Consider the following 23,704-nt stretch of genomic DNA (forward strand, 5'->3'; position numbering starts at 1 on the left):
CACCTACATGCTTAACCTACCCTCTGGGGAAGTCCTGGAACTTAAAAATTGTTTATATTTTCCTTCATGTATAAAGAATTTGATTTCTATCTCTAAGCTTTTACGAGATGGGCACTCAGTATTGTTTGACAAAATGAGTTGCACTTTATACTTGAACGGTCGTATTATCTCTCATGGTAATATGATAGAGGGACTTTTTCACCTAGAGACGAATAGTGGGATGCACTGTATTGAAAGCGGGAATACCTCAAAATCCAAAAGGGCTAGAGAAGAAGTTAACCAAGTTAGACTTTGGCATCTTAAACTTGGACATGTAAACCAGGATAAGATTCGCAAGATGTCGAAAGATGGATATCTTAGCCCATTAGGTAATGACCTCATGGGAACTTGTGAACCTTGTCTACTGGGGAAGATGACCAAATCTCCATTCACTGGGAAAGGAGAGCGTGCCACTGAAATTCTAGGGTTAATCCACACTGACGTATGTGGACCTATGTCTACTACGTCGAGAGGAGGCTTCTCCTACTATATCACATTCACCGACGATCACTCTCGGTTTGGCTATTTGTATCTTATGAAGTACAAGTCAGAGTCCTTTGAAAGGTTCAAAGAATTCAAGAATGAAGTTGAGAAGCAAACTGGGAAATAGATAAAGACCCTAAGATCGGATCGAGGGGGTGAATATCTGAGTGACGAGTTCCTAGATTATCTCAAAGAGTGTGGAATTGTATCACAGTGGACTCCACCAGGAACTCCTCAACATAACAGAGTTTCTGAGAGGAGAAACCGAACCTTGATGAACATGGTTCGTTCTATGATGAGTTCCGCTGATCTACCAATATCATTATGGGGATATGCACTACACACAGCAGCTTATTTGCTAAATGCAGTGCCTTCTAAATCTGTTCCACAAACACCATATGAGATATGGTATGGAAAGAAGCCAAGTCTTAAACATCTTAAGATTTGGGGTTGTCCAGCATACGTTAAGAAACAAGATGCTGGAAAGCTTGAAGCGAGATCCGTTAAATGCTATTTTGTGGGGTATCCTAAACAAACCTATGGATACGAATTCTATCACCCTGACGACCAGAAAGTCTTTGTCGCCAGAACTGCTATATTCATGGAGGATGAATTAGTTCTTAAAGGAACTAGCAAGATAGAATTGAAGGAAATTAATGAGATTAATGATGAACCACAAACAAGCACTCGACAAGTTGACAACCCTGTTCCTGAACCCCTAGCTCCACGTAGATCTGAACGGGTTAGTAAGCAACCTAGTAGGTATGGCTTAGACAATGACTTTGCGGAATTGCACCTTCTAGGTGACAATGACACAAAGGAGGACCCTAGAGACTACAATGAAGCAATGTCCGACATTGATTCAAAGAGATGGCATGAGGCCATGAAATCCGAGATGGATTCCATGTATCAAAATCAAGTCTGGACTCTTGTAGACCCTCCAGAAGGTATAGTACCTGTTGGAAATAAATGGGTATTCAAGAGGAAGATAGGCGTTGATGGGAACGTGGAGACTTATAAGGCTAGACTAGTAGTCAAGGGTTACAGGCAACGAGAAGGGATTGACTATGAAGAAACTTTCTCTCATGTAGCCATGATTAAGTCCATTCGGATTTTGCTTGCTATAGCTGCGTACCATGATTATGAAATCTGGCAAATGGACGTGAAGACAGCCTTTCTGAATGGCTACCTAGAGGAAGAGCTTTATATGGCTCAACCCGAAGGTTTCGTGTCCAAGTCTGAAAAGACTAAGGTATGCAAGCTTCAGAGGTCCATTTATGGACTTAAGCAAGCCTCGAGGAGCTGGAACATTCGTTTTGATACTGAAATCAAATCGTTTGGTTTTACTCAAAACGAAGACGACAATTGTGTTTATCAAAAAGTCGTTGGGGAAGCAGTTGTATTCCTAGTGTTATATGTAGATGACATATTACTATTCGGGAATGACACTGCAGTACTTTCTTCTGTAAAAGTGTGGTTGTCCAAAACCTTCCACATGAAAGATTTAAGAGATGCATCTTATGTACTTGGGATAAAGCTCTATCGTGATAGATCCAGAAAATTAATTGGATTATCCCAATCTATGTATATTGATAAGGTGCTAAGTAGGTTCCAGATGGAACAATCTAAGAAAGGTTTTCTTCCTGTAAGACATGGAATTCACCTTTCTAAGTCCATGGGACCTAAGACTCCTGAAGAGATACGGCAAATGAATACTATTCCTTATGCTTCCGCCATAGGAAGTCTCATGTATGCCATGATATGCACAAGGCCTGATATCGCATATGCTGTGAGCATTACTAGTCGATATCAATCTAACCCAGGATCAGAACGCTGGGCAGCTGTCAAGACGGTCCTTAAGTACTTAAGAAGAACTAAGGACATGTTCCTCGTTTATGGAGGAGCATCAGAGTTGCGAGTGGAAGGCTATACAGACGCAGATTTCCAATCTGACGTCGATGATAGAAGTTCCAACTCCGGATATGTATTCACTCTGAATGGTGGGGCTGTCAGCTGGAAAAGCAAGAAACAAAGTGTAATTGCTGATTCCACGACAGAGGCTGAATATGTTGCTGCAGCTGAAGCCGGCAAAGAAGCGTTCTGGATGCAGAAGTTCATCACTGAACTTGGAGTGGTTCGAACCATTACGTCACCAGTAACTTTGTACTGTGATAATAATGGGGCGATAGCTCAAGCCAAGGAACCCAGGGCACATCAAAAGAACAAGCATTTTGATAGGCGCTTTAATATCATTAGAAGATATGCTGCCGAGGGGAAAGTCAACATCCTCAAAGTTGCTTCAGCCGATAACGTAGCAGATCCACTAACGAAGCCAATGTCTCAAATCCAACTTGACCGCCATATGGAAAAGATGGGTATTAGATACATGGGAGGATGGCTTTGAGTGCAAGTGGGAGATTGTTGGAAGTATGCCCACAAAGCCACTCATTTGATGTAATAATTTTTTGGAATACTTATTGTGTTAAACTTTTATATGTTTAATAGAAGGGCAAAGCTTATTGTTAATCACTATTTATAGTATCTTGTGTTTAAGCAATAAGGGAATCCAAGGAATGTATTTGATCTAAGAGACAAGTGATTTAAGTTAGTTAAATTAACGAGACCTTTCTCTTATGTTCATTCCTAAAACGTTCCTAGCCATAGGATTGCCAATTGGGCATTGACAATCCGCTAAGGTTAGTATGTGTTATGTCGACTCAAGCGTGAGTATGAACTAGTCTTAAGTCATTTGGTGTTGGACACTAAGGCAAACACATAGGTGCTCGAAAGAGTAATCGAGTACACTGAACCACGATCAAACAAGAGTTCGAACATACATGTCATGTGAGAACTCAATAGTTGCAATATGCAAAGTAGTCCTTTGACCTGAGGCATCATTGATGTCTAATGGTTAGGTCCTTGATCTTTGATTATGTCAACGACATTCCATTGGAGTGTCCACGGCATTGTTGGGGTCAAGCTATCTAGTCATGTAGGCATATGAATGTACAACAAGGGATCTCTAACCTTCCATGATGGAAGGAGAATACTCTAATATATGATTCGAGAGTCTTTGGCCAAAGCATATGAATATGACTAAGGAAGATGTTCCAAATCTTATTCAATTGAATCATATAGAGAAGTATCACATTGGATAGTAGACATGAAACAAACTATCACTTAAACAATGTGATTAAGAGTATTGTATTAGAGAATGACCGTATTGCATTGTAGTTGTAACTGGATAGGTTATCCAACCACTTCTACTTAGCTTGGGTAACCATGACATGCTGCTAGGCGTCACCCATGGTTTGTGGAAGCCCTAAAGATTAGCAAACACTAATTTAAGGGAGAATTGAAATGTGGTTTCAATTCACAATCGATCGTTAAGAGTAACATCGCCCACTACCTCGCTAATTGGAACCTAATGGATCGTACACCGAGTAAAGATATAAGTGAAGAAATTATATGAAATGGATAAGCAATTAAATGGTTTAATTGAAGAATGGTCAAGATTAATTAAATAGTTAATTAATTATACGAAACGTTCGTATTGGGCGTTTAAGTTAGTTTTGGGCTTCGGGGCACAAAAACGTTTTGGTCCACAAGGCCCATTATGTTTAAGTTGTATGACAACTAAAACAAAATGGGCAATTAAGCCCAAATACAACATATGGCCGGCCATAAGCTTCAAGGGTAGTGAACTTGGCTTAATTGCAAGTTTGCCACTCCATTGTGAGGTGGTATAAAGACATTTTTATAGCCATTTCACCCTAAGGGTTTTCTAATTGAATTTGGGTGAAACCTATTCTCTCATTTCACCTTAGGGGAGGAACATCTAGCAATCTTTCTTCCCTAAGTCATCCATTTCATCTTCACACAATATTTTTGGTGTGGAGACTTAGAGACACCAAACTTTTGGTGTTTTGGAGAACAAATCCTCAAATCCTCAAAGAAGAAAAGGAGCACTAAAAGGGAGGAAATCACAAGGAAGATTCAAGGAGCAAGGAGGTGACTTGAAGGCCCTCCACTTGGGTGAATCCCTTGTGCAATCAAGGATGAGCTTCAAGGGTAAAGAATCTCTAAATTCTTATTCTCTTTAATTTTGTTAAAGAGTCTTATGGTTCACCATATACTAGGCTTTGAAAGTCATGGGTTTTATGAATTGTTTTTGAATGCATGCCTACTTTAAAGAGTTATTAGTTTGCATATGTATTCAAATGTTCTTACATGTTCTAAGCTAGGACAAAATTTTTCCTTCATGAAGATGGTCTAAAAGAAGGAAAATTGTAATGCCCCGGTCCCGAAATATTTATTTTCGGGAAATAATTCCAATGATAGGCCCAATTCAATTCTCTTGTTTGATTGATTATCAGTACACTTTTCTGGAGCCATGAGTTGCGCTACGTGTGTGGCTGTGATTGAAGAGAAAAATAAATGATGGATGGTTGTGATTAAAATAAAAGAATAGAAAGGAGGAAAAGGAGGAAGGAATTGGGGAGAGGGTGACCAATGGGGAGAGAGAATCGGGAGGAGAAAGAAAAGAATAGAAAGGAGAAAAAGGAGGAAGGAATTGGGGAGAGGGTGACCAATGGGGAGAGAGAATCGGGAGGAGAAAGAAAAGAATAGAAAGGATAAAAACGAGAAACGGAGGATCGGGACCCGGGTTTTGGTGACCCGACCCGGTCGGCACCCATACATGTTTCCGGTGGGTTTTCACCCATTTTTCCGGTGAATTACATCAAACAACCACTTGGAAACCCCTCCATGACCTTCCCTCTTCCTATTACATCCCAAAAATATAGGGATTTGGACTTTAAATTGGGAGAAACCGCACGGTGGGGTGCGGCGGGTGTGTGTTCGAATCAACTAAATCTGAAGCAAACTACATCCATCTCCACCACCATTAGAGTCCCCTTGAGGTCTGGAACAAATCCCAAACAATGGTAGGGGCGGCGGAGCACCGGAGGTGACGTTTTAAGGCCACCCATTTATAGGGTTTCCAGCGGGTTCAAGGCAAATTGGAGCCTTTACAGACTAAATTGAACTTGGCCTCATGTATAAAGTTTGCTCTACTATTTGAGATATTCATTTTTGTAATTTTTGAGAATTTTTAGAAATAGTTGAATTTTCCGGTAAGCCGGGGCAGTCGACCGCCACCCACGACGGCGGATGCGGCGGCGGGTGGCCAAGGAGCCGACATTGTGTTTTTATGCGAATTTCGTTATTCTAGTTATGATTTTGAGACTTAACTGCTGAGGTTTGAATATTAATACAATTGCGGTATATGTGGATTAAATGAATATATTCGGATTTGGTTTGAATTTTGGAAATGTGAACTACGAATGGCTGGATCCCTGTTTAGGGTACGTAGGCAGTCTAATGAGATGTTAGATGCAGCCATACAATAAGTGAGATTAAATAAACGAGACAAAGTTTTGATTGAGGAATTGAACTAAGTAAGGAGTTTGGAATTTTATTATAAAAGGAAATCTTATGTTTTGTGTATATAAATTCTAGTTATAAATTGTGTGAACGTTTAATAAATTTAAGCAGGAAATTATGTAATTATGGTAATTGGACAATTGAGTTTGATCTCTTGTTGGGAAATAGAGTGAATATGAAGGTATTGGTGTTAAAGTAAAAATATAAACGTACGTTTTGCTAAGTAAGTTTGGTGGATACTTATGTGAGTAGTTAGGAATTTTTTTTTAATTAAAGAATAAAGTGTACTGATAATAAATCAAACAAGAGAATTGAATTGGACCTATCGTTGGAATTATTTCTCGAAAATAAATATTTCGGGACCGGGGCATTACAAAAATAGTTTAAACCCAAAACGCAATTAGTTGAAGAAGAGCCCCAACTTGATTTTAGTAGATTGCAAATTACAACGATTAAATTTTAGGCTTAAATATCAAAATGGTCCCTGTGTTATAGTTATATGGCCAATCTAGTTCCCGTGTTTTCAATTTGATTAATTTAGTCCTCGTGTTTATCTATGTTAACCAATTAAGAACATTTCATTCAATCTCTTTTAAAAACTTCATAAGAAAAATCATATGAGAAATAATTACCATTTCTCTTTACTGAAAAATGCAAATCAATGAGAATAACACATATAAGAAATAAAACTTCCATTCTGAAAAATGATTAAGGTTGTGACATAGAAAAGAAAGGGGGTAACGTTAGGGAGGAAGTTGGAGAGTTGGAAGGAGAATAACTTTTCTTTTAAGTTTTAAGTTTATTTCATTTTAAATCAAATATATTATAATTTTATAAATAATAATTTATAATTTTTTTTTTTTTACAGATGGAAATGTCCTTAAGAGATGAATACAAAGATCAAATTGGCCAAATTGAAAACACAGAGACTAAATTGACCCAATAACTAAAATACATGGACCATTTTAACATTTAAGCCTAAATTTTAAGGAAAACTAATGAAAATGGCTTGAAAATTTGAGTTTTAATGATAAGGACAAAATAAAGGGTAAAGTGAATAGTATCATGTTTGACTTTTTAGTGTAAATGTGACATCCCACATCGCCCAGGGGAGTGATCCTTATATGTATATTCCCATTTCTACCTAGCACGAGGCCTTTTGGGAGCTCACTGGCTTCGGATTCCATAGGAACTCCGAAGTTAAGCGAGAAGGAGGCTAGAGCAATCCCAGGATGGGTGACCTACTGGGAAGTTGCTCGTGAGTTCCCAAAAACAAAACCGTGAGGGAATGGTAAGCCCAAAGCGGACAATATCGTGCTACGGTGGTGGACCGGGCCTGGGAAGTGATCCGCCCCGGGCCGGGATGTGACAGTAAAAATGTGATTTTTCGTTAAAGTGAACAATACCGTCTGCTTTTCGTTAAAACTCTCTAAATTTTATGCATCTGAAATACAGTGACAAAATGAATTATTTTTGCTCACCACTTTTAAGTGATATGATGCTCATCATTTATCATTATTAGATAAATTTAAATTTCGAAATTTATATACTACATACAATCTCAAAATTTAAAATAAATAAAATAAAAACATTTGAGGATGGTGAGTAAATGAAACCAAATTGAAATTGTGAGGATTATTGCGAGTACAAATAACGTGTGGTCCTAAATTTAATTATTTTAAGCTACAGAATCGAAAAAAAATTTAATTTACCCACCATTACCAAGACTCTGAACTCTGAAACCAATCAATTAAAGAAAAGCATGAATGTTTTCAAATTCTTGAGTCGAGCATTTCTGCTTCTTACTTGTCAAGCCATCTCTCTCTCTCTCGCTCTCTCTCTCTCTCTGAACCAACTGGTAAAAAACCACCGCCGAAACGCTTTGATCCTCCCATTTTTATGCAGCAAACACAAACAAACAACCCTGATGTGATATTTGGAAGAAAACCCAATGCTTAATTTCTCTCTCAGACCCCACGTCTTCCTTTCTCTCTCTAGAAGTCTAAAGCGCCCATCTTTTTAAAATCCCTTTTGTTTTTGGACCATTTCTCCAACCCCCACAACTCCCACGAACTCTCAATGCTTCATTCTTCACACAAATGGCGAATAACAATCCCGCGTCTCCACACCAAACAGAGGAAAGCACAATGACCCACTTGGAGTTCTTCAAGAAACTCAAACGCTCCAACCCTCTTGAACCTTCTCTGGGGATTCTTGGGTTCTTCTTGGTCGTTTTTCTCTTCGTTAGCTGCTTCTCCTACTTGGATCACCGTACAGTTTACAGTCGGATTCTGGGGTTGCCGTCAAAGGGGAATGGACTGCTGGGATTTCTTGAGGAAGGCGGTAACGGCTGTGACGTGTTTGATGGGAATTGGGTTTGGGATGAGAGCTATCCGTTGTACGAGTCTCAGAATTGTAGCCTTTTAGATGAAGGGTTTAGATGTTCTGAGAATGGCCGGCCTGATAATTTCTACACCAAGTGGCGTTGGCAGCCCAAAGGTTGCACCTTGCCCAGGTACTAGTACTACTCGACCATTCTGTTTATTTCTTACTTCGTATCCATTTTACGAAAATTTGAGTAGTTTAGAATATCGCCTTGTTAAAAAATAAAGAAAGAAAAATGATTATCATGTTTGTATTGGTTTGGTGTTGTTTAGATACTGGTTCAGTGCTAGTGGGGAAGTAAGCTTCCTGAATTTATTAGCAGCCTAATTGAAATTTAGTTTATTAATTAGGTGAACAGATAAAGTTTTACCAGTAACTGGAATTTAATTTATTCATTTGTTGTTGTAATGAACAGATATAATTTTCCTTCTTTTGTTTGCTTTTTGTATTGTTAATTTGGAATTTTGGGTTGGTTCCTTTTTTTGTTAATGTTTTGTTAACCGAGCGATATTGTAATTAATCTAATCCAAACTACGGGAGATGATTCGAACTTCGGTTGGTTCCATTCTTAATGATGTCCTTGTTATTTTCTATGTGAATGATTTTAAGTTTTTGTGGAGGTTGGTGGGTGTAACTTTTTTGTGGATTAGCTGCTCACCCGTGACCCTTCATTGCCTTTTGGCTTTGTCAATTCTTTCAGTGTTTGTATATTTTTAGTTCAAACTGCTCGAGTAGCGAGAAAGTTCTCTGTTTGCCCTTTTGTTTTGGTTGTTTTGTCCTTTGGTTTCATCATATGCTTTTTCAATCTGGAGGTTTTGTTTTCGTCTGATTACAAGTTGAGTGAGTCTGAAAAGATAACGTTAGACTATATTAGACAATTTCGTCTATAAATCGTGAATTTTCATCATAATTACAACGATAATTGGTAGTGGTACAGTTGAGTGATCTTTAGTACTTAAGATGATAACGATGATGGTACACCGAATACTCTCTAGCTGAGTACATTTGAGTGATCTTTAGTAGTTAGATTGGACAAGATCTTATATTCGGTTTATCTCTTGTCTTAAGAACAGATTCGATGCAGGGAAGATGTTGGAGAAGCTTCGGAACCGGCGTGTTGTATTTGTTGGTGATTCAATTGGAAGGAACCAATGGGAGTCTCTTCTCTGTATGCTCTCCTCTGCGGTTCCTAACAAGACTTCAATCTATGAGGTGAATGGGTTCTTGATATTCAAGTTTGAGGACTTCAACTGCACTGTGGAATACTACAGAGCACCATTTCTAGTCTTTCAGGGCCACCCTCCTGCTGGCGCTCCAGAAAACGTGAAGATAACCTTAAGGGTGGATCAACTGGAAAGGACTTCCAGGCAGTGGAGAGATGCAGATGTGCTGATTCTCAATGCGGGGCATTGGTGGAGTTATGAGAAGACCATACGAGAGTAAATCCTGATAACTTTCTCTTGCAACTTTTTTGTTAGTTTTCATAACATTTCTTGTTACACAAACTTTGAAACTCTAAGAGGTGGAAAGTTTACAACGAATTTGTGATTTAAACTTTTAATTATTTGGTTGAATAAGGATTCATAATTGTCATGGAGAAAAGTGTGTGCCTATGATTTATCGGATCATGTCTGATTTTTGGAATTTCATGACTTGTCAGTGGTTGCTACTTCCAAGAAGGAGAGGAGGTGAAGATGAATATGACTGTCGAAACAGCATTTCGTAGATCGTTAGATACTGTGATGGATTGGATTGGCAATGAAGTGAACATGAGCAAGTCTTATGTTCTCTTTCGAACTTATGCTCCCGTGCATTTCAGGTTTGCTCCATCATTTTGTTGGCAGTCTCATTGATATATCAATTTTGGCCTTCAGTTTGGCTTTGCACTTTAGAGGTTCTTTGTGCTTTTTCATTTGCTTGTATAGGCTTTGGCATCAGAACATATACCAATACCGTATACGTCTGCACATTTTCACTTCATGTGTTCAGGGAAAATGTTGCTTTTGGTTTTTACCGCATATGTATAACTTAACACTAATCAATAGGTTATGGATGTAACAGTGGCGGTGATTGGAATACGGGTGGTGGTTGTCAGTTGGACAACCTACCTGGATTAAGTTTGTTATCCAATTCATCCGAAAGTGTTTACAAGACTATCTTTGATCTCATATCAGAGCGTTCAAATGAGTCACATGTTAGGAAACTGGATTTGCTCAATGTGACGAACATGTCTCTGTGGAGAAAAGATGGTCATGCCTCTCTATACTATCAAGGGCCTGAGACTGGACCAGCCTCCGTCCACCTTCAAGACTGCAGCCACTGGTGCCTCCCAGGTGTGCCTGATTCATGGAACGAGCTTCTGTATGCACTCTTCCTTAAACGGGAATCCATTCGCGCATGAAACTCAACAAAATCTTTGTAGTTTACGTTGTGAATAGTTATTAAAAACTTCCTGGAAAAAACCGGAACATTTTGTTGGCCACAATCACCGGAAGATGTCTGGCATGTAAAGGTAAGAGTTGGGTGGTACTGTTAGCATCTTCATTTTTCTCGAGCATTAGATGGGTTTTGCTTAACGAGCGGAAAATTAGAACGAGAGATTACTGGAGGTTTGCTATGCTAACATGTAAAGCTGGGATTCATTGGTTGGTGAGAATTCAAGTCATTTTGGAGGCTTTTGTTGGATAATTTTTTGCAGTAGATTCGTCATCTCTGGACCCGAAGTACGGAAGTTGGTTTAGGGAGCATGCTAAACTTCAAGGATGCAAGTAGAAAGAGATGATGAGGCAAGCTTGATACTGGTTATACATGTACACATGGTTTTACTTATATTCACAGAATGTAATTACACAAGTTTTTATTGCCCTGGATATTACAGGGGTTTCGTTGCATCTAAAGTCAATGAAAGAGATTTTACTTCGACTCTAGCGTTAATTTGAGTCGTGTTCATATGCTTTTTGGGAAAAATATGCATAAATAGACCGGTTAGAATCGGAACATTGAACGGACTATAACTTGTATATAAATAATGGTGGAGTCTCTTTTATTTGATTTTCAACTATTAATAAATGGTTTCTTCTACATGGATTTTTTGTTTTCAAAGAAGCGCTTCTAACTAGGTTTGATAGAAACACGTAAAATGCGTTTGGAGTACAAAACAACGTTTTCTGAAGAAGCGACTAGGGTGAAATTTTGATAAAAAGTTTTAACGTCTCCCTTTTTCAGAAAACGCTTATGAGCAAAAATATTCCCTGCGAGTTCAAATCTCAAGCGGCTTCTCACGTGTGGTTTCCAAAATAAAAATACTCGCACGTGTTTGCAAATCAAATCAGTTTGCGCCCAAGCGCGCCATTCTTCTACTTCTGCCTCTTTCAGTCTCTAAACCTTAAAAATGGCAGCTTCGAAAACCCGGCTGTATCGACAATCATTCGGTCGCTTCAACCACCAAAAAATTCGATCGCCCGGTCCCGTTTATCATCAATCTTTTGTTTTTCGAAGAAATGGCTAATAGCACTGCAACTCCACACTGGACACAGACGAAAAACTGATCCACTCGTAGTTCTTCAAGAAGTTCAAATGCTTCAACCCTCTGGAACCTTCTCTGGGAATTCTTGGCTTCTTCTTGGTCACTGTCATTTTCATTAGCTGATTCTCGTACTTGGATTAACCTACAGTTATCAGCGGGATTTGCTCTCGTGGGGTTGCCTATTTATAGGTAGTGTGCAGCAACAATGGAGGAAAAGTATCGAAGAGCCAAAGCAAACAAAGAGAGAAAGAGAGGAGGGAAACTTTCAATTGTTTTCTTTCATTTCTTTCAATTGTGACCAACCTGTCTTATAAATACCACACTCTTAACTAACTCCACCAATACATTTGTGACACATGGCTATATCCTCCACACACACATATCACACACTTATATCCTAACATTCCCCCTCAATCTTATGGGAGGTACTACCAAGCATAAGATTGGTACAATGAGAACTAAACAAAGGAAAACACAATCCTTTGGTGAAAATATCAGCATGCTGATCTGCAGAATTGACAAACTGCAACATAATGTAGCCTTGCTGAACACGTTCACGAACGAAATGACAATCGATTTCTATATGTTTGGCTTTGGAACGTAAGACAGGATTCGTAGCCAATGCCATGGCAGAGATGTTGTCACAGTGAAGAAGAGGAATATCAGGACACGGAAGATGTAAATCCTGGAGTAACTGCTGTAACCAAACCACCTCTGCAGTGGTGGTCGCCATAGCACGGTATTCAGCTTCAGTGGAGGATCTACTAACAGTATGCTGCTTCTTAGAACTCCACGAGATAGGATTACACCCCAAAAACACGACAAACCCCGTGGTGGACCTCCTGTCATTGGGATCACCCGCCCAATCAGCATCTGTGTAGGCTTTAATATCCAACAGACCAGGTTTAAAACATAAACCAAGAGACATGGAACCTCTGAGATATTGTAAAATTCGTTTAACAGCAACAAAATGACTCTCGAGAGGAGAGTGCATGAACTGGCAAACCTGATTAACTGAATAAGCGATATCCGGTCGAGTAAATGTCAAATATTGAAGGGACCCAACAATACTCCGATAAAGGCCTGAATCGAGAAAGGGAGGACTGCCATGATTGAGTAGCTTGTGGTTTGGATGACAAGGAGTAGTATAAGGCTTGTTATCCAACATGTTGGTCTTCTTGAGTAAATCAGAAACATATTTGGATTGATGCACAAATAAACCATGAGTCTGATATTCAATTTGAAGACCAAGGAAATAATGAAGAAGTCCTAAATCCTTCATATCAAATTCACTAGTCAACTGATGTATCACAGCTTGAACTTTAGTCTCATCATCACCACTGAGAATTATATCATCAACATACAATAATAAGACAACCACAGACTGTCCATCATGCTTCACATATAAAGAAGGATCAGCATATGAAGACTGGAAACCCAAGGTAAGAAGAAACCTGGTAAAACGTTCATTCCAAGCCCGAGGGGCCTGTTTAAGGCCATATTGAGACATTTCCAATTTGCACACAAGTTCCGAGTGATCCGGATCAATAAATCCTTAGGGCTGACACATATACACCTCTTCATCAAGAAAACCATGCAGAAACGCGTTTTTAACATCAAGCTGTTTTAATCTCCATCCTTTAGTTGCAGCTAAAGATAACATGAGCCGCACTGTGGTTGGCTTAACCACAGGACTAAAGGTTTCATAATAATCAAGACCTGCTTCTTGGGAAAAACCTTTGGCCACCAACTGGGCCTTGTATCGAGCAACTGTACCATCAGGATTGGTTTTGACCTTGTAGATCCATTTACAACCAACCAAATTCTTGTTAGGTGGAAGGGGAACCAACTGCCATGTTTTCTGTTTAACCAAGGCTGCCATTTCTTCTTCCATGGTAGTCCTCCACTCAATAGACTTGGCTGCAGCTGTGAAAGATTGTGGTTCTTTGACAGAAGACACATGAACCTGAGCAAGAAGGACCGTTTTCTTGAAAATGCCAGACTTGGACTTGGTTTGCATCGGATGAGTAGGAATCTGAGACACTAAAACAGGTTGTAGTTCGGGGACTTGAGAAACAGTGACATCAGGATGAATGTCAGACTGTGCCACTGATGGTGAACATGTATCCACAGAGGAAGAAGTGGAATCAGGGACAAGATCACCATGTCTTGAAGGGGAGGACTGAGTAACATTATGATTGGCAGACATATGGGGAGGTATAAAATCAACAGGAGGAAAGGGAATAGGAATAAGAGAGGGATGCTGAAAAGTATTAGGATGAGGAACCGGAGAGTGGGACACATGTGATCGTGAACTAGATGAATGCATTGGTACACTGGGAAAATTATCCTCATCAAAGACAACATGCCTAGAGACAATGAGCTTATGATCTTTAATATCATAACAAATATACCCTTTGTAGTGAGCTGCATACCCTAAAAATATGCACTGTGTGGTTTTTGGTGCCAGCTTATTTGGTCTATATGGTTTCAAAGTAGGATAGCAAGCACACCCAAACACCTTGAGATGATCAAGGCGAGGTGGAGAGTGATACAATACTTCAAAAGGAGATTGCATTTTCAAGACAGGAGTAGGCATTCGATTAATAAGATAAGTGGCTGTGGCACAAGCATGAAACCAAAATTTAGAGGAAAGGGATGCTTGTTGAAGTAGGGTGATTGCAGTCTCAACTAGGTGTCTATTTTTCCTTTCAGCCAACCCATTCTGTTCAGGAGTGTAGGGACAGGACATTTGATGCAAAATGCCTTTGGTTTTGAGAAACTTTTGAAAAACAGACCCAACAAATTCCCCACCACCATCACTTTGCAACACTTTGATATTAACAGAGAAGAAATTGTGAATGAAAGCATGAAATTGAATGAAAATATCACAAACTGCAGCTTTATTTATCATGGGAAAAATCCATGTATATCGGGTACACTCATCTACAAAGGACACATAATATCTATGACCTTCAATAGACATGATAGGTGCAGGTCCCCACACATCCGTGTGTATGACTTCAAAGGGTACATTGGATTTGGCTGCTACTAATGGAAACGGCAATTTGGTAAACTTGCCTTTCAAACAAGAAATACATGTTTGAGGTATGGAATTACAAGGAAAGGAAATAGCTGACTTACGAAGAGCTAACTGAACTATAGAATTGGTTGGGTGACCCAATCTGCAATGCCAAAGAGTAGCATGCACTTTCTGTCCAAGATATGCTGTAGGTTGAAGTCTGGATGGTTTGAACAAGGGAAGAGGGTAAACGGTATTGTTACTCAGTCCGTGGAAGAGTACTTTGTTGGTGACCTTGTCCTGTATACACACAAAAAATTCATCAACAATACAGTGACAGTTATTGTCTTTGCATAACTGATACATAGAAAGTAAATGTTGAGATAGATGCGGAACACAAAGCATGTTGTTTAACTGGAATTTATGAGAAGGAGTAGGAATACAAGATTGCCCTATATGAGAAATAGGTAAACCTTCTCCATTAGCTCCAGTGACCAATTCATTAGATGGATATGAAGTAGAGGCTTGCAAATTGGACAACTCGGAGGTTATATGATTGGTTGCACCCGAGTCAAGCAACCAAAACTCTTGTTGTGGTGTAGAGGGAGAAGGATTGGTCCTTGCAGTGAAAGCCATAGGAGACTAAGCTTGTGGTGCCACAGATGAATTGTTCATATACTTGGAATTCATATGTTGCACAGGGTGAATCTGGGAACCAGACAGCTGAAACGGCTGAGAGTACATAGGCTGAGACATTGCTGAATTTCCCCTATCAAAACATGTAGCCGCAGTGTGACCCACTCGATTGCATATTTGACAACCACGTTGAAAGCAATGAAGCGCAGAATGACCCTTTTTGTCACAAATCTGACAGATTAACAAAGGATTATAAGGTTGCACCGAAGATGATTGAGGGCTAACATTGTGAAAATTAGCGTGAGCTTGAACATTTGTGGGAGAAGAACCCTGAAATCTAGCATTAAACTTCGGCCCTTTGCCTTTATTTTTGAAATTATTCCCCCTGAAATTATTATAAGTCCCAGATCCAGTTTGTGACACAAAAGCATACGGTCCTAGAAGAGGCAATTGCTGAAATTGTGTGTACTGAGGTACTTGACCTAGTGAAACCATATTAGGCATTTGAACCAGCTGTGGCATATTAGGCATTGAAGCACCTTGCATCATTTGAGAACCAGGGAGATATTGATAAGTAGAAGAGTTAGTACCAGATGTCCCACCGGACTCATACACAGAACCTGAATTAGTGGCATACATTGCAGTCATCAGTGGCTGTTTAAAGCCCTCTTCAAGTGTTGCTTCTTCAGCCTTTAACTGCGACCTGAGTTCCTTCAAGGAAACAAGGTTTTCTCTCCCTCGAATAACAGCCTTTATAGTGTTGTACTCTGGTGGTAAACCTCTCAGAGCAACAATAACAATGTCTTCATCAGACATGTTTACACCAACTGCAGCTAACTGATCTCTGCTATCTTTGATCCTTTGAAGATAAAGATCAATAGATTCAACCCCTTTCTTAATGTTCTATAAATCAATCTTCAGCTGTACAATATTCGTTCGAGTCATGCTAGAGAATCGTTCTTTCAAATTAACCCACATTTCCTTGGAACTTTGACAGCCGATAACACAGGATAAGGCAGCAGGTGGCAAAGTGGCAGTAATGAGAGTCATCAAAGCTCTATCATGAATTTTCCAAACTTTGTAATCATCAGTTAGAGAGGAGGTATCAATCACAGTACTAGTAGCAGTTTCAATTGCATTATGTTGGGCAGGACAGGGAATATACTCATCAAGAAATCCCATAATGCCATTGCCCTCCAAGAGCAATTCAATTTGAAAGTTCCAAGTAACATAGTTAGAATCATCTAACTTGACCGTAACAGTATTTCCAACACTCGGTATAAGGGAAGAAATGGGGGATTGAGTAAGAGCTAACTGTGCAGACGTCACCATGATTAATCACCAATGAACAATTTTTGCAAGAACCGTAAGAAATCAATACTATCAACAATCTTTGACAAATCAGCAATTAACTAGTTGAGATAAACGATCAACACCACAATCAACAGCAAGATTCACAAACATAAGCAAGAAATGAACAATCCTCAAGAAATTAACAACTTCACCGACAATCTTCGACAAATCAACAATCAACGATTCGCAACACTGTAATCCACACCAAGATTCTCAAACAGAAGCAAGAAATCAAGAAACGCAACTGATACCTTCAACCAAAACGACGAATGGCAATAGTCTCCAAGAAACCCCAAATGTTAGGGTTTGAGAGGGCAACCGACTGTAACAAGAAGAAAACCGAGAGAACACTACCGAAAGAGCGACAAAAAGCGGAAGCACCGAGATCGGCAAGATCGTCAGACGACGGCGTCAGCCTTGACCGGCTCTGATACCATGTCAACAAGGTATTTATAGGTAGTGTGCAGCAACAATGGAGGAAAAGTATCGAAGAGCCAAAGCAAACAAAGAGAGAAAGAGATGAGGGAAACTTTCAATTGTTTTCTTTCATTTCTTTCAATTGTGACCAACTTGTCTTATAAATACCACACTCTTAACTAACTCCACCAATACATTTGTGACACATGGCTATATCCTCCACACACTTATATCCTAACACTGGGGGGATTGCATGGCTCATCATTACCGTTATCATCATCGAGTGGGAAAGTACTGCCAGGATTTCTTGACGAAGGAAGCAATGCGTGTGACGTGTTTGATGGGAATTGGGTTTGGGATGAGAACTATCCTTTGTACGAGCTCCAAAATTGCTCTTTTATAGATGGAGGCTTGACAAATGGAGTAGAGGAAGACTTGGAAAAATACTTTAAGAAAAGACATAGAGTGCTTGAAGTTAACGGAAAACTTGATGTAAAACCGATGATAATGGACCGTTACGAGTATGTATGAAATAAAGTCATGATAGACAAGATAAAATAGTAAGTATGATTGTACTATTTATTTTTAATTATAATAGTATGATTAAATATACAAAATATGAGATAATACAGTTCTAAGTATAGTAATAAACATGAGTAAATAAGAATATGCATGGTTTTTTGTTGTAGTACTAAGTTTTCATAACAGTTGAGACTTTAAGCTTTGAAAGAAATAGAGAGAGAGAGGAAAATAAAGCTTAGGGATGAAGGAATCACAACACATTTTCATTACTTGATATTTTGCTAGAAGCTTTACATTGTATTTATATAGCATCCATATCCTTTGACTATGACAATAATACCCTTCCTAACTAACTTCAACTAATCACCAAATTCTAACAACCAACACTCACTAACAACTTTAACCAATTGAGTGATGACAAGTGTAACCAATAGATAATAGACATGTGTCTATTGGTTAATAAGTTTGAAAAATTTTGGATCAAAAATTTGGAAATTTGGATTGGATAGGTACATTCCATTTGTCATCCAAAATTTTTGGACATTTTCGAAATTGAAAATGCTTGGACTGCTCGAAACGGAAATTTTCAATTCGGATTGAAATTTTTAATCCAATTTGCACCCCTTCCCGCACCAAATGCCTTGAAAAGAATTGAGAGAGATAGAAAACAGAGGGAGAGAGAAAGATGAGAGGAGAGAGAGAATTTGTAGAGGCTACTCTTGCGAAGAAGAAGACTCCCATGTTAATTGGGTCTGTTTTAGAGTAAAGTAAGTTGACGGGAAAAAATAGAATAGTGTTATCGGTACACCTATTTTTACTTCTTATATTCATTTTCAATTTTCGGTCGTCCGATCGAATGAATGGAAGAACTTCAACAGCAAAAATTAACAAGGGTGTGTGGGAGGTAAAAATGGATGTGTGAATAGCACCATTTACTTCTTAAATTCATGTTGGTTTTTGAAAGATATTTTGGTTGGCGAAAATCCGTTCTGGCTATATTTTTGGCCTGCTACTAAGACATATGCAACTGCCGTACTCAGTTCTAGTTTCTTGACGGAATAATTGTGCCTAAAAAAGAACGAAAAAAAGGTGTCTTGATTTGTAGGACTCTACCAATCAGCGCACTGATATATATCTTCACGTCCCACTACCAAAAACGCAATATTGCAGTCTCCAAAAGGTAAGAAAAGATTGAATCATGAAAAGATAGCTATCCCATTCATTCATCACAATAGGAAGATTTTTAGTACACACTGAAATTAGATAATGTTGCAGCAGCATCATTTAGTGGCTAGTGGAAATCAAACTTATTGAACAGACAGTTTAGCTAGCTAATGCAATCTTTGATTAGGCTGATCCGTCAGTACGTAAATGGGTAGTGCTCATACCTTACTGCACAACCAACAAGAACTGCTGACCGTCCATCGCATTTTGACACGTACCTAGGCTAACAGAAAAAGGATCACCAGCTGTGTACAATCCTCCGTTGCATAGAAGACTTGTCACGTTTTTGTCTGGAGTGCTTAGGAAAACCCTACGAGTCCGATTAGGGTAAGGGTTACTGCAATTTTCATGAGATGAATGCCCAATTTTTTCTCTGTTTCTTCTTGCTGTGATGCCCCTTGATCTTAACAGACTTGAAGTGTTTCAACTTTGGATTATTCTTTTTATGGATTTTCTTAATCTTGATCACTATAATTATATGTTTCTCCGTCCATCCATATTTTTATACTGGTATTTGTCTTACTTGATTGGTCTTATGTTTGATTATCCTGTTGTTTGTTACATATGTGTCTTCTTCTAACAGACATTTTGGGTCAAATTATATTTGCTTCTGAAAACTGAATTTTTATAAGATCATGACATTATTTAAGACATGAGTATTGATGCCGGGATAGAGTGGTCATAATCCTATAATCTTATTTGGCCTACAGCTTTGTTAAGGGACCTTGGTAAAGAATAGAGATTAAGGCCAAACCTATTAATCTATCCCATATTTTGTATATGTTTTTCTATGGTGTGAGTGATGATGAAATCTAAGTTGGGAGTGCGTGTGGCTGTTCTATACGGCAGCACACTCACAAGGTTTGAAATCTCACAATGAGTAATCCTTAACCATTTCTCTCTTGGTGAGACTATAAAATGTTTTAGTAATTTATTTTTAATAACCAGGAATGATTTAAAATCCAAAGGTTAAGCATACTTTGACAACTTTAGGCAAGGCAAAATTTAGTCACCCTTTCTTCACTTTACAAACCTGACTATATACGAGTCCCAAGGATCCCAACCCTTATGAGTGTGTTGTCGTATAAAAATTTCTTAAGTCTTAAGTTAGGCACAACGTGTCCGAATCCAAATTTTTTTTTTCTTTCCAAACAATATGCATGCATAAAAACACATTATATGATGAAGTAATCTCAACCATCTATTATATGATAAAGTAATCTGTCATAGTTTCAGTTACACGGTTAATTAATACATATTTATGTTATAAATAGGTAAAAAATAATGAGTGAGAACCTGTGTTGGAGAATAAAGTGGAACATGATCAATGTATCACTCTGTTTGTTTTCTTCACTTGTATCTAATAAGGAAAATGAAGAAGTAGAGAAGTGAGGGAAACTTGTATAATTTCTTTCAAATTTTATCTCTTTGTTGTTGTTAACAATGAGACAAACATACCTCTTTATATAGAGGTTTTCATCCAACTTCTTCCTTAGTGCTTGGAAAATCTACACACCAAAATAGTAAAAACAAAACTAACACTATTTAGGCCATGTAACACTTTGACTTTCATTCTAATGGCCTTCATATCACACCATTCATAAGACTTCCTCGTGGATGCTCATATATCAATATTGGTTGCCTCATTAAAATCTTGCTTGAAAAAAACCCAATAGGAAAAAATCGTAGCGAGGAAAAGGAGTACAACTTTGTTTGGATTATTGATATAGTATCGAATGTGCTTTTGTTGCCTAGTTAAAATCTTGTAAGGAAAAATCGCATGTCATGGATGCTCCCCCTGATTCCGTAATCTTCAATTTGATCAATTAATGAGTCGATGTAATCCGATACCATGCATCAGTTTCTAGAACGTACACTTTGGTAGAGATTTGGTGAATAGGCCTACTACGTTATCGTTGGAACATAGTTGTCTGACTTCAATAATTTTAACCTTCTGAAGCTCATGTATATTGAAAAACTTTGGAGATATGTGTTTAGTCTTATCGTCTTTGATGAATCCTTCCTTCATTTGAGCAATGCAAGTTGCATTGTCTTCAATGACAGTTGTAGTATTCGTTCATTAAGACATACCACATGAGTTCTAGATGTGATGGATCATTGATCTTAACTAAAAACATTCACGATTGGCTTCATGGAGAGCAAGCATTTCTGAGTGATTAGAAGATGCAGAAGCTAGTGTTTGCTTCGTTGAGTACCATGAAATTGTTATATTTCCATAAGTGAACACATATCCAATTTGTGAGTGGCTTTATGCAGATCAGATTGAAAACCAACATCTATTTATCAAAAAAGATTATGGCCATATGTGGGTTTCTCATAATAGAGTAGGCCCACACTTTTATCTCATGAAGATACAGTAAAACACCTTAAATTCCCTTATAATATCAAATTGTTAGAGCAGAGGTATATTTTGCTAACAAGTTGACTGAAAAAAGCTACATCTGGTCTAGTACATTATGCTAAATACAATAAGGCACCTATTACACTCAGATATGATACTTCTGGACTAAGAACTATTTCATCATCTTCTTTTGTGTGGAATATCTTTCGTAGAGACCAAATGAGCTTTATCCATGCTAAATTGCTTTAAAACCTTTTCCACGTAACTTGACTTATGGACTAAAATTCCATTAGTACAATGCTCGATCTGCATGCCAAAACAATATTTTGTTTTCTACGGTCTTTCATGTTAAATTTGTTTTTCAAATATTGAGTAGTTTTGTTGAGCTCTTCAGGAGTCCCAACTAAGTTGATGTTATCAACATATACTGCCACTATAGCAAATCCAAAGTTAGATATTTTAATAAACACATAAGACAAATAATATCATTGGTATGTCTTTCCTTGATTTAAATACTTATTGAGACGATTACACCACCTTCGTCCAAATTATTTAAGGCTTGGGTTTGGATTATTCTGTGGAAGTTGATTGTAATTGTGAGCACCATAGTTCTTACACTTTCTATTCCATTGGCCTCGCTTGGGGCCATGTTCTCATCTATAATTAATGCCACGAAAGGATGCGGTAATTGCTTCAAGGGAAACAACATTCATTTCTGGGCTTGGCACCAATCCAGTATTTAGAGCTCATTGTTCTACTCAACCACTGCAAAATTTCGCTTACATGCATGAAAAGTACTAAATGCTTTTTTCCAGCATGTCTGCTTCAATAACATTATGCCCACAAAATTTCATTTGGGAGTTGATTCTAAACATTGCAGAATTATATCTAGCAACTAACTTAAAATTTTGGATTCGCAGATGTGTCAAATCATAACGAGTTCTTTGGAGAATCGCTGCCTTGTGGTGATTATATCTATCTCTCAAGGCATTTCAATCATTCATGGATGTGGTGACAAATGAAGATCATGGCTTTCGCACAATCTTGGGAGGATGTTGCGTTTCCTTTCTAGATGGTGTCCCTAAGATTGCATGCCTCAAGATGGATCATGGCATCTACAACCCAGGTAAGGTAGTTATTTCAAATGCGATAAGATCAAGCTTTGCTAAGTTCGCCCTTTTTTCCTGAAAAATGAGATGTGCTAGAACTTGCAATAATATGGATTCCAAGATAATGTAATATTAGAACATCTCATACTTACAAAATTTTCATTTTTGAACTTTAGGCCAAAATGACAAGAACTCAAAACTTCAAGCTCAAGGTTACTTAATTTAGACATCAAATAAAAAATTGTTAGGTAGTTAGTAATACTTACTACATAGACATTGTCATCAATATTGAATATTACTACCATTAAAAAAAATTAATGAGAAGAGCAATTGTACCGCACCAGAATAAAGTAGTGCAGGATAGGAGATTATACAACACCTTCTTCAACAAAATAAAGTAGTGCAGATGGGTGGTTATACTACACCATTCAAGTTAGCAACTAAATGAAATATGTAGTGCATGATGAGCGATCACAATGCACCATTCAAGTTAGCAGCAAAATTAAATATGTTGTGCATGATGAGTGATTATACCGCACCATTAAAGTTTACTGCAAAATTAACATAAATAAATACTGAGTTAGTAGTCAGAACACCAAATAAGAAATTAAAAAAATATAAGTAGTTAGTAGCATGAAGATTAGAAAAAGGTATGTAGGTAACAGATCTTCACTGTGGTGGCGAGGGATCACAAAGCAAGTAAGGAAGAGAAGGAATAGAAATAGTAAAATCCTTATGGGAAACATTTTTTGGAAATAAAAACTGGTTAGAGTGTCGTGCTAATAACGTATTATAAAAAGATAAAAAATAATGAGAGAGAACCTGCACTGGAGATTGAAGTGGAACAAGATCAATGTATTACTCTGTTTGTTTTCTTCACTTGTGTCGAACAAGGGAAATGAAGAAGTAAAGAAGTGAGGAAAACTTGTATAATTCTTTCAACTTTTAACCCTTTTTTGTTAATAATGATACAAACAGATATAGAGGTTTTCATCCAACATCTCCCTTAGTGCTTTTGGAAAATCTACACACCAAAATAGTAAAAACACACTAACACTATTTAGGCCATGTAACACTGTGATTTTCATTCTAATGGGCATTCACATCACACCGTTCACAACAATATGTGAATATACCATAAATATAGCTAGCTATGCATCTTTTCCAAATTAAGTCTATGC

General features: G+C 38.1%; 2 protein-coding genes across 3 annotated transcripts; one reads left to right on the forward strand and one right to left on the reverse strand.

Moving 5' to 3' along the window:
• The first annotated feature begins 8,048 nt into the window (after positions 1 to 8,048).
• LOC125477966 (protein trichome birefringence-like 11) lies at positions 8,049 to 11,301 on the forward strand. Of its 2 annotated transcripts, none has more exons than XM_048585506.1 (4): positions 8,049 to 8,482; positions 9,426 to 9,791; positions 10,013 to 10,171; positions 10,414 to 11,301. In XM_048585506.1, the coding sequence occupies exons 1-4, from the start codon at positions 8,067 to 8,069 to the stop codon at positions 10,751 to 10,753; spliced, it is 1,281 nt and encodes a 426-aa protein (XP_048441463.1). In that variant the 5' UTR covers positions 8,049 to 8,066; the 3' UTR covers positions 10,754 to 11,301. The 2 variants fall into 2 exon arrangements, with proteins under 2 accessions (XP_048441463.1, XP_048441464.1); XM_048585507.1 differs by having other exon boundaries at positions 10,398 to 10,530.
• A 974-nt stretch (positions 11,302 to 12,275) lies between these two features.
• Positions 12,276 to 13,388, reverse strand: LOC125478116 (uncharacterized mitochondrial protein AtMg00810-like). The gene has a single exon (XM_048585903.1). The coding sequence runs from the start codon at positions 13,386 to 13,388 to the stop codon at positions 12,276 to 12,278; it is 1,113 nt and encodes a 370-aa protein (XP_048441860.1).
• Between the last annotated feature and the right edge of the window lie 10,316 nt (positions 13,389 to 23,704).

This window comes from the organism of the source record quoted next, unplaced genomic scaffold, assembly GCF_019419815.1.
Source record: "Pyrus x bretschneideri cultivar Hongxiangsu unplaced genomic scaffold, Pyrus_bretschneideri_v1 Contig23, whole genome shotgun sequence".
NCBI lineage: Eukaryota > Viridiplantae > Streptophyta > Magnoliopsida > Rosales > Rosaceae > Pyrus > Pyrus x bretschneideri.

What these genes read in the sequence shown, in the direction of transcription:
- LOC125478116 (XM_048585903.1), bottom strand. Translation starts at nt 13,388, where the DNA reads ATGTCTCAATATGGCCTTAAACAGGCCCCTCGGGCTTGGAATGAACGT.
- LOC125477966 (XM_048585506.1), top strand. Translation starts at nt 8,067, where the DNA reads ATGGCGAATAACAATCCCGCGTCTCCACACCAAACAGAGGAAAGCACA. An exon ending in TATGAGAAGACCATACGAGA is followed by an intron (nt 9,792 to 10,012) that starts GTAAATCCTGAT and finishes ATGACTTGTCAG; the next exon opens with TGGTTGCTACTTCCAAGAAG. An exon ending in TATGCTCCCGTGCATTTCAG is followed by an intron (nt 10,172 to 10,413) that starts GTTTGCTCCATC and finishes TGGATGTAACAG; the next exon opens with TGGCGGTGATTGGAATACGG.